At 39.4% G+C, this 11,647-nt stretch overlaps 1 protein-coding gene across 1 annotated transcript; it reads left to right on the top strand.

Annotated features, from left to right (window-relative positions):
* The first annotated feature begins 278 nt into the window (after positions 1–278).
* On the top strand, positions 279–11,218 carry LOC118275371 (muscle M-line assembly protein unc-89). The gene is made up of 5 exons (XM_035593292.2): positions 279–464; positions 549–3,065; positions 3,137–3,283; positions 5,425–5,649; positions 10,103–11,218. Exons 1-5 carry the CDS (start codon positions 443–445, stop codon positions 10,543–10,545), a joined length of 3,354 nt encoding a protein of 1,117 aa, XP_035449185.2. The 5' UTR covers positions 279–442; the 3' UTR covers positions 10,546–11,218.
* Positions 11,219–11,647: the final 429 nt, after the last annotated feature.

Below are 11,647 nucleotides of genomic sequence, written 5' to 3'. Positions count from 1 at the left end.
TGATGGCAAAATATTAAAAAAGAAATATCCAAAAGAGAGAATTACGTAAATCATTATAAATGATTACTTTTCACGTTTGTTTTATATAGCTGATCGAAAGATAGATTATTTTGATGTGACAACATACTTTGGAAATCCAGTTCAATAACGAAACTGAAAATAAAAAATAGTTAGTTTCATATGAAAAAGAGTTCAATAAAAGAAAATAAATAATTTTATGATTAATTAAACTGTAATATTATTTGCAAACATTTAATAATCTCATAATATGAATAGTAATTTAAAAAAATTAAACGTCAAAGTTTTCGTTGCTGGACTACACCTTGTTTGGCAGTTTGAAATTTTGTAAACGTTAAACGGTTGAATGTGAAATGTATTTACTGTAAACAGTGAGGATAAACATTGAATATACTTTATTGAAAGGAAATAATTGGCCAAAAATATGTCTACCAGGTCCGGAAAACGTAAGTTGTGATAATTGTATAGAATATGATTAGTGAATGTGTGTAAAAACGTTAAAACATTAAAAAAATATTCGTAATTTACAGGGATTCATACTTCGTTGCTTGAAGACACAGTTATAACGAAACGAGAACTTGCTGTAAAGAGTGAAAGAAAAACTCGGAGCAGACAAGTTAAAGAAGAAGCGGAGGAACTAGGTGTTTCATTAATTAAAAACAAAAAACGTAACAATTACGTGAGTTATCCTACAGACGATGAGTTTCTCGGAGACACAACGACAAGTAAAGAGGATGAGGCTAAAACTAGCCGTGTGTTACGTAAAAATGCTCTGAAAGAACAAAACTTAGTAGAAAACGTCGTCCCTGAGCCACAAACAGAAGTGAAAAATCTTATTAGAAAGTCACGACGCGGCAAAAAGGTGGATGATGCTGAAGAAACTGAAAACCATGAAAATATACCAACTGAAATTATTGATGTGCCAAAATCAAAGAAAAATAAGAAGAAAAAGAAAGAGAGTGATGTAAACCCACTTCCCGAGGAAGTGCCTTCCAAGAAATCAAAGAAGAAGAAGAAAAAGGGAAAGAAAACTAATTCTATGACTGCCGAGGATGTGCCACTACACAACAACTCTAAGAATGGTACACACAACGGGAGCAACATGTCTGTTGACTCATTTCACAGTGCTGCTGGCAGCCCCAACACAGAACATAATCATATAGATACAGTGCCCACTAATAAAGTTAACAATACATTTAAAAAGGAACAAGCTAGTAAGAAGTCTTCTAAAAAAAATAAAAAACGCAGTAATAACATCACTGAACACAGTGAAACATCAGAGAACCTATCGAAGCATATAACTGGTGACAATATTAATAATTCTATTGACAATGATAATAAAATAAGAAAGTCTGGAGCTAAGGACATTGATGAAGGGAAACATTTCATTTTCACTGCAAAATCTGAAAGAGATAATGAGGATAGTTCAATTGTAAATAATGGGCAAATGAAGACACGGAATTCTATCATAACATCTGATGAGAGTAATGTTTCAAGCAGTGCTGATATCAAAACAGATGCAAGAAACAACTCTCGTACTAAATCAAAGAAAAATAAATCAAAATCGAAAAAAGCACATCCAGTAAATACTACTAAAGATGATGTGGGTAATGATGAAGTAGATAAGATGGAGCCTGACAGTAACAAATCACTCTTTAAGGATGGAGTTGATACAAATGCGGAGACAAATTTAAATGCTTCCAACATTTCCCACAGTAACCGCAGATCTAGAAGATCCAATATAAAAGACAGCACATTTGATAAAAGTACCACATTAGCTACACAAGGAGAAACTGACATGGAAACATGTTTGAATACTTCTAACAACCAATCACAGTTGAGGAAATCTCTGCGAAGAGAATCTACTGCCAATACCTCCATTGTAAATGGTAGTAAGTCTGAGAAAGATATGCCTGATGATGTGAATACATCTAACATATCAAGTAAACAGTCACGAAGGAAATCTAATGTGAAAGATACAACATTTGATAAAGATTCTGATAAGATTTCTAACAACATTACAAATTCTACCTTTGACAAAGTAGAAAAACAATTGGATGCAACATATGAAAAGGAAGATGTAACATCAGCTAATAAAAAAGATTCTAAAGTGAAAGTTAACACTACCTATGATAAACCTATTGACACAACATTTGACAAAGACAGCTCTACCTCTTTTGATGCTTTCAAAATAGGTGCAACAACCAGGAAGTCTAGTATCAAGGATAGCACTTTTGACAAAAGTAACATATCCAAAATTAGTTTCACAAAGGAAGACTTTGGTAAAGACAACATCATCACCAGCTCTGCTACCAAGAGGACCTCCATCAGGAGACACACTTTTGATAAAAATAACAGTTTCACAGTGAATGCTATCAATACAACTTATGAGAAGACTTCAAACACAGAAAGTCCACTGAAAAGAAAGTCACCAAGGAGAACCAAGTCTATGGATGTTGAGACACAACTGAACACTACATTTGAGAAGGATACTGAGGTGGAGCATGGGAACAAAGACCCGGAACCCAAGTCTTCCCTCATAAGCTCAGACAACAGCAGTGTTGCGGACAAGTCTGAGATATCCCGCATCAGTATCACCAGTGATGAATCAGAGCATGTGGAGAACATTGTGAACACCACTCCATTGCTGATAGAGAGCAGCTTAGATGAGTCTCAGCACTCAATGACTAAGGCAGAAAGTCCAAAATCACACACTCCATTGAAGAGAGAAGGAACATTCACTAAAGAGAGTCCTCAGAAACAAGACACTGAGACAAGTACTCCAACTAAACGGAGGTCGTCAATAGTACCAGCAGCGGGGTGCACTCCATACCACGTAACTAAGAGTAACCAGAAGAAGAGCATGTTGAATGTGACTCGGTCCATTGAGAAAGGTGTCCGAGCTTCAGTAGAGCCGGCTCCAAGGCTGACCAGGGTCATGTTCTGCAGTCCTGTCGACAATCCTGTGTTGGTTGCACAAGAAAGGAAGAAGATCATCAAGTCCAATCTCAAGGGGTCCAACAAGAGCTTTGTGTATGAAGAGAGTGGTAAGTTGATACACTTGGCGTGCTTGTTGACACGCAACTGTTGAATACTTACTCTAATGTGAATGTTATAGTTCCAGCCCCGACATCCCGCGCGGGCCGCAAGCGGTCGTACACGCAGAACGACGCGGACGACACGCGAGTGAAGCGCTCCCGCCTCACCGAGGACCTGCAGCAGTCGGTAGACCGGCTGTCCAGGCCCAGGACTGCTAGCGCCACAGGTAATTACTACATTCTATATTTAGTTCACAGTATTCTAATGCTGAAAATATGAAAATAAGGACCTTGACTTCAAGAGTCTTGGGTTTATTGTAGTTGTTATTTAGGTTTCTCCTATTATAAAAAATTGCAGCAGTACTACAAAGTCTGGATTAATGCTTAATGCTCGCCCTTATTACTTAGGCTATAAAACTAGTAAAGTTAATGATGAATATCTCTTCTGCCTATCTCTTCGGTGAACGTAAGTCGTGATGTCATGATTATTTCCCATCCCACTATTTTATTCACAACTTATTTATTATAACACCAAAACTGGATATTAAAGAAACCATATGACCTACAATATTGACATTTGACATGTATAATCCAGATTGGTCAGATATATTTCAGCAGTGCCGGCGTTACGGGCGTGATGGGGCGATGGCCCAGGGTGACAAGTTCTGACTACTCCAAAAATAAAAAACTACTACTAACACTTGATATTGCTTCAAATGGGCGCCACAATATTTTCGCCCAGGGTGTCAGTGGCCCTTACGCCGGCACTGTATTTCAGCTTAGTTGAAGCACACAGGCGTGATAAATATTAGGCATTATATCACGGATATAATATTTCCTACAATACCTTGAACATTTGCATAACAATACAAGAATTGTTCGCGTCTACGTCTGTCAGATAAGCGCCTACATTTATAAGGAGAGCAAGACGCATTGTGGAGTGTTTTGCTATACAACGAGATTTCTATTCAAAAAGCTTGAAGAGGTGTCGTGAATATCGTTAGTGCTAAAACTTCGATCATAGTCTAAATGGTCCATAATAACTTCATCATATGTTTTGATCCTCGTAGAGCTAAGTAGAGGTGCACGCGCACCTATAAATCTCATAGCGAGTGGCTATTGCCATACAGTTGCCATAATTCCGAAAAACCCAAAAAATCCAATAAGAACCGGGAGGCGGGATTTAAACTCGAGTTCCTTTGCTTAGCAGTCGCACTTGCACTCACTAAACCAATGAGGCAGTCTTATTAGTTTGACAAGAAATTGGTAGGTAGGTATTTAGGGAACAAATCTCAGTAATCTTCGAGGACTACTCCCAAGGCTTCTGATCCTCTATACAATGTTGAACACTAGTCTTTATTAACAACAAACAAACAAGCTTAGCAGTTAGAAGTGTCAGGGCTTAACTGTTTCAGATTCGATATAAGTACATATTCAACGAGTTAATCATTAATCGCTGCTTTGTTCATCGAGTGGTCGCTACCTCGATTGCTGTGCAAAGACTTCAGACAAAGCTTCATTGCTCTCCGTAAATAACACGGAGTAAAGCCCGGTATATGACAATAAGTTTAAACTGAAGTACAATTACTTAGGTATACCTAGTTAATAGGCAGTGAAATCTTCTCTTGTATTATAGTGAGGCTCTCTAAAGGTCGACAATGCACTTAAAACTCCTTTACCGTTGCGGGAGTCCATGGTCGTCCGTCACTGTTTGCTTACCATCAGGTGATCCGTCCCATCCCATAAAAAATACCTGCATGTGCAAATGTTGGAAAATGGGAAACCAATATGTTAAAATAATTATAATATATTAATTAGTAAATATAACCATTTTAATTATTCAGCGTGTTACATTACGTGGTACACAGGCGTGCAACGTTGCATTAGTCACATCAGATAGCGCGGTATCACAGCTACGTCGCCGCTTATCGCGCTACCTCCGCTACTTAGCACCTACTGATAACGCCTAGCACTAATATTGTAATTACAGTTTTATTGTTACAACTATATTTCTACGTTTATGGATGAGAAACCTTGAGTTGGTACTCGGTGGTATTTTATTATGCTTCATGAACTACATCATTGCTTGTAAACTTGTAAAGTGCATTGCCAAACATGGTTTAGATTTCCTGGGATGGCAAGGGTTTTAGATTCATGAAAATTCTCAATAATTATCGGGAATCTGGAATGGTGCTTTGCCTTCTGGTCCATGTCGGGTAGAAAAGGCTCAAGTTTTATAATATTTTATGTGCTATAATGCGCCCTTTTCCTGCTTATTCTACACTTAGATAGGCAAAATATTAATAGAATTCAGAATTTCTTAATTGCCTCCACCCTTTCGTATAATTAATCTCACATTTGTCCACAGCAAAACTTACGAGTACAACTCCAAAGAAGGCTATCACTCCATCGAAGCCAAAGTCTGACGCCAAGGTGTCCCGCACGAAGCTGCCCAACTTCGCAGCCCTGCACCAGAAGCAGTTCGACAAGATGGAGTCGCTGAATGAGTGCCAGGAGCGCCGCGCCAAGAGAGCTCGACAGCTGCTCACTCCAACTGCACCTGCTGGACTGCTGGAAAGGATCAGCCCTAAGAGTAAGTATAGCATCTTTATTTTGTCTGTTATACATCTACACTAGGACCTAAAATGCAATTAAAACACTTTCGAATTCGATCTCATTATAATAGAAAGAAAGAACCTACACACTGATGTGGTGCTGGAGACGCATGCTACGTATTCTTTGGACCGCTCGTCGTACCAACGTCTCTATTCTCAAGGAGATCGGAATTACCACGAGGAGTTCCACCGTATGCCTGCAACGATACTAATGTATTTTGGCCACATTGCGCGTAGAAACAGTCTGGAGAAGTGGTGGTTGTTGGTTAGGTTAACGACAACAGACCTCGCGGTCGTTCACCAACCCGTGGGCTAGATGCTGTAAAAACCTCACCGGCCTGACAGTTCCACCAGCTATAAAGACCACAGAGGACGGGAGCGCTTGGAGGAGGGTCGTACATCAAGTGTGACGTGCACCAGACTAGACATGACCTTCAGTAATGAAGAGAACGACTGAGAAAAATAATAACAACCAGGAATTACCCCTTTGTTTACAACTTTAATAATACTATTGTTATGGGTTCTTAACATAATCTGCTTTATCAGGGGATTTCTGCATACTAGTGGTATGGTTTTCATTGTTATCCACATTATATTAGCAATGAATCTACATTATACACTGACGGCGATTTCTGCATAAACTACCGATCGGTAAATTTGCTTACGAGCCGTAGAATTTTAACATAAGCTCCATACAAAATGTGTCAAAATTCTACGGCTCGTAAGCAATCTACATTATGTACTGAAAGTACATTATCGTCATTAAACCCCACTTCATCTTATATTTTGTTGAACATAGGCCACGCTGAAATTAAATAAAAATATGCAAACACGTAAAATTAACGCCACAGTGTAAAGAGCTATAAAACAATAGCTCGTTATCCAGCTCGATAATCCGTAGTCATAATTATCGATATCGATTAGCCGTCGGTGCGTCATCGATGCAGTCGATAGTCGCCCTACTAGAGGTGGTATCTTATCTCCACAGTGTACACAACACGTGTCACATATCTCCAGCCCAGTCCGCGTATTCTGGAAGGAAAACGCGACATATTTGTTTTATCAAAGTCTTTAATTAATTTCAATGAAATTGTTTTGACTCATCTCTCTTGTTTTTTCCTTATCTTGTTATAAAAAAGTAGTTTGGATCATATTCTTTTACCATTGAAGTTTAGTTTTGCTTGCCAGTATGTTAAATAGTCAGCTACCATTTAAATTAGGTAAATATTGACGGGAACATTTATCTTTATATTTTTCCTGTTATGACACTGGTATATACTTCGTGCTACATGGAACAACAACATAACCTGATCAAAATTTTCCATTCTCATAAAATTGCACCTGCTAGAATTCTAACCCTTTGAGGTTCTAACTCGTGGACAATTTTTCCCTATTATAAACCAGCAACCAACATTACCAACTGACCGTATTGGCGCGGTAAATCCCGCTTGCAAATATATAAAGTACTTAGTTGAAATGATGTGCAAGAAAGTGATGACGTCACCCACTTGTAATACCTCCCCCAGCTCCTTGCTAATACGGATGTCGCGTGTTCCAACATCCGGCGATGTTGATTAATGAACCGCTGCCTCCCAATCGTAAGCGAAAACTTGTGCAACTTTGAAACGTAAGTTTAAACTTGTAGGAGTGTTGTAACATTAGTTATGGGGATATAATTAACCATTAGCCTCTGGCCGTAGGAGGAGGCGGAGCGCGGAGGGAACGATCCTCCTCACGCCTCAGCTGCCGCAGGAGACACTCCGGGCGTCAGGGATCGCGTGACGATCTCCGGCCACCGTAAGTGCGGGTCTGCGGACGGCGAGCAAGGGTAGCTCGCCGCCCGACCAGAACCAGACCCGTGCGTACGGCGCGTCGCGTTCCGCGCGCGCCTCAAAGAGCCAGACCACCACAGATGGGGCCCAGTAGGGCTGATGCCTGATCCGGAGCTGCGGACAACGTAAAAGGTTACCGTGGCTCCGGCTCAAAGCAGGAGCAGGAACGGGGTGGTTTTTAGTCAGTAAGAGTCTGACACTCCCTCCCGCCTCACCCAAGGCGGGAGAAGTCATTGGATGATTTTCCCCCCTCAAAAAAAAAAAAAAAAGCCTCTGGCCGTGACATTGTACGAACAAATTATGTCGGTCTATAGTCTTCATCTAAATGTCTACAATAAAATATCACAATCGGCTACCATGCTACCAGTTTTCAGAGAACGTTCTGACAAGATCTCCTTTGCTTCCAAGATCTCCACTCTTTGCCGATTCATAGCCGAGTCATTGCCCCGATTATGTTGTAGCTAGACTGTAGGTGTTCCTACAGCTAAAAAAATATGTCAACCATTGAACATGTTCATCGTCGTTTCCAAATAAGGATAATTATTTCTGAAATCAGATGTCAACACATTTAGTAATCTATGCCGACGTAGGTCCTATTTAAAGTACGTCCAACCATTTCGTGGTAATAGCTGTATCTATAAAGGTAAACTTTAAAATGCCTACGGCATTAAGCTCACCTACGTACACATTCATGTGCATAAAGAGTCAAATAGATAAATAAATAAACTTTAATATGCGTGTGTGCCTATCGTGAGCCTATCGTCCATCTTACTAATATATATTTGTGAATTTGTGCATAGGTATGTTTGTTACTCAATCACGTCAAAACGGTTAAAGGGATCGGGATGAAGTTTGGAACAGGGGTAGATTATGGTCTGGAATAAAACATACGCTACTTGTTATCCTACGGGAATGCAGGCGAAACCGCTGGCAGAAACTAGTATGATGAAATGATATTATGTTGGTTCAACGTCCCAAGCTGAACTAATCATCGATATGACAGCAATCATCACAGTCAGTCGGCGGAAAGATAACATACTTCATATAGATACAGATACGATCAATATTTTCATACAATATGTTGCCATTTTATGTATTTCGGAAAATTCTGTAAGCTACAGTGCGTAACTAAGCATATTTAACTCTGCGCAGGTACGTACTTGGAATAATTGTAATTGTTTCCTGTTGTAATATTCGCAGGAAATAACACAAACATGTAGTTATATCATGCTTTGAAATAGTTATAATTTATGTAAAATCATGTCATGTATATTATAATTAACTTCAGGACTATTTATTTGCCATGTAATACTGAGAATTTCGAAAACCAGCTTGATTCTGAGTGTGTAGTGTCAATACATCGAAGAAACATACACGTTCATACCGTAAAATCGGCGAAAGAATTGTACAATTGTATTAATGTAGCTCTTGTATACTATAACATAATAACAAAGGTGTCTTTTTAGCACGCCTCTACTTATCCCTTCGGTGATAACAGGTGTAAAGTTATGTCAACGGTCAATGTTCTAATCCTAATGTTATTTGTCGCTTTCGAGGTTAGGGCAGTTAGAAATACGGTTTACAAGTAATAGGTCATGTCAGGTATATTCTAGCACAGGACTGTTTGCACGAAATGCTATATTTAGTCCAGGTACTATCCTGAACAAAATGTATAATCTGAAATTCCGCGCAGAGATAGCAGTTATCGACGATATGGCCAGCGTTACTCATCACCACTTTCTCAATATAGATATATTTATCGATTGTAGATACCTACATTAAATAGCACATACAATATGATCGAAATATTCATAACTTTATGTACTTGTTTATTTAAATTTTGTGGTCTGGGATGTCCATGTTTACATAATACTTTAACTGTCGTATTTATAACTTACTAGACTGCACTAGTTGACTATTCCAATATTTGGGCTTAGTTTTTTTCCCATTATCCATAATCCAGGAGCAGACAACATTCATTTATTGCTGCAGACTAAAGACCGAAATATTCAGGAAATAATTAATAGTATAATATGTCATGCACGTTTTAGTTTCGTAACTACAAAAGCGCGACCAACCTAAATAACTGGAAGACGTATTTATAATACAGTAGATTAACGAAAATTACTATACATACCTAGGTATAGTATTTACATTTAATAATACACAGGTTGTAATATAGTACTCGGAGCAACTGCTACGGAGTTGATACGAGTACAACAATGTACGCTGCCGCTGTATAGTGCACGTAGCCACTTACATCGGGACTAAATTACCCAAGTAATCGGATCGTCCCGGTGCATTGCTGTGCCGATATTAGCACCGCGCGTGTGAGAATAGTTGCAGCTGGGGGGAGGGGGGCTAGGACACAAAGCCGGATGCTCCTCGCTCCCACATAGCTGTTCAAACCAATCAGAACATAGGTCATAGTAATCAGATAATGCTGGAAAATAGATGCACTGGTGTTTGTAACCGAAATATTTTGCGCGGACGACTCATTGCGAGTTGCAGCTGCTATCGTTGACCCAGTAACTCATTACAAAGTTGTTCCCCGAAACTTAATTATTTTAATTTAATCTAATCTTTATTTGTTTCGCAGATAACGTAGAATCACCGAAAGGTAAAGATGCCGTGAAACCCAAAGAGAAAACGGACACCCCTACCAAGAAAACTGACACCCCCACCAAGAAAACTGACACCCCCACCAAGAAACTGCCCACGCTGGAATCCTTACGACCAGGGTTCACCAGATTCGGGTTCAAACTAAACTTGGACGTCAATCCATTCAGTATACCGAGCAAGACAGAAAAACCTAAGGAAAAGGTTATTGAAAAACCTAATGGAGGCATTCCAAAGGCGATATTGCCATCTTTAGCCGGCGCTACCTCAGTACGCCGCGAGGCTGCCAAGCAGACCGTCATGAGGGAGAAGTCCTTCACAGAGAAACGCAGCGTCAAGAGAAACGAGAACAGGAGCATTATAAAGGGGGTCAGAACCAACAGGCGATTCGAACTGCAAATGAAGATGAGGAACATTGAGTAAGGAGGACTAAGGGTAGTTCTAGTATAGTTCCCCTCGGGGAGGGGTGAGTTCAGTTGCAATTTTAGTTCTAAGAAGGGTGCAGACAATAAAATTATGTAATAACTTAGCTTAGACAAACTGTGACTGAATTGAATTCGTTTGTTGTCATGTAATATTGGTGGTGTTTTATTTTGCATGTTACACAAGTTTTAATGAGTTTCCATGACCCCAGTTTGGATTTTATTACTACTATACAATGATTGTTAATGTTTCTTATTAGTTGTGTATTGTTTTGTATAAGTTACTGTTTATAAAGAGTCCCACAGCTTTACCAATAGTGCCATGTATTTGCTTTAAAACAGTTTTTGTAAAATATTTTCTCATTTTGCTCCTATACAAGAGATTAACCCTATGTCCTAGGGATGCTGCGTTAGGTAAAATTTCTGTCACGTACGTGGGCAGCGGAGACTTGCGTCGTTTTATGACGCCTCCCGCCTACGCGCTCCATGCCGAGCGATGTTTTACGCAATGCGCTGCCATCCTGGACAACCTTCGACAGTATTAACACTTATATTGACTTAATTTTAATTACGGATAGACTAACTGTTATATTTAGGCGTGTTCTAACTGCCATCGAGATCATGGTATTGATATTGTACTATAGTTATCTAACAGATTAAACGATCCCACTCTATATGCCGTGGTTTTATTGATAAGCGTGTTGCCCGCAACTGGTGCCGTTACCTCGTGTGATATTCGATCTCGATGTTTCTGGACATATTTTTCTAGGGCACCGGGTTTGTTTAGGTATACATATTTTCATATCAGTGAAATAAAAGTAGGTAGGTACTTGCTAATCTTACTAGATATACATCGAATAGAATAACTATTGATTTTTAACCCATTTTATTTAGTTTGACCAGTTTGTTTGTTTGGATCAAAAGTAAAAATACTAGAGAGGTCGAGACTTCTTTGCAGAGAATCTCAGATTGGGGTGAACTTAATCTGGTCCAGTTTAACCGGGGCTAAGACACAGGCTCAAAGCAGTGTTTACCGCTAAGGAACGGCCGTGGTTTTTAGTCAGTAAGAGTCTGACACTCCCTCACGCCTCACCCAAGGCGGG

Source organism: Spodoptera frugiperda, chromosome 8 (genome assembly GCF_023101765.2).
Source record: "Spodoptera frugiperda isolate SF20-4 chromosome 8, AGI-APGP_CSIRO_Sfru_2.0, whole genome shotgun sequence".
Taxonomy (NCBI): Eukaryota; Metazoa; Arthropoda; class Insecta; order Lepidoptera; family Noctuidae; genus Spodoptera; species Spodoptera frugiperda.
This window is presented reverse-complemented; position numbering and strand designations above follow the sequence as displayed.

Coding starts and splice junctions, on each gene's coding strand:
- LOC118275371 (XM_035593292.2), top strand. CDS start 443: ATGTCTACCAGGTCCGGAAAAC. Junction 465..548: donor GTCTACCAGGTCCGGAAAAC/GTAAGTTGTGAT, acceptor CGTAATTTACAG/GGATTCATACTTCGTTGCTT. Junction 3,284..5,424: donor CAGGACTGCTAGCGCCACAG/GTAATTACTACA, acceptor ATTTGTCCACAG/CAAAACTTACGAGTACAACT.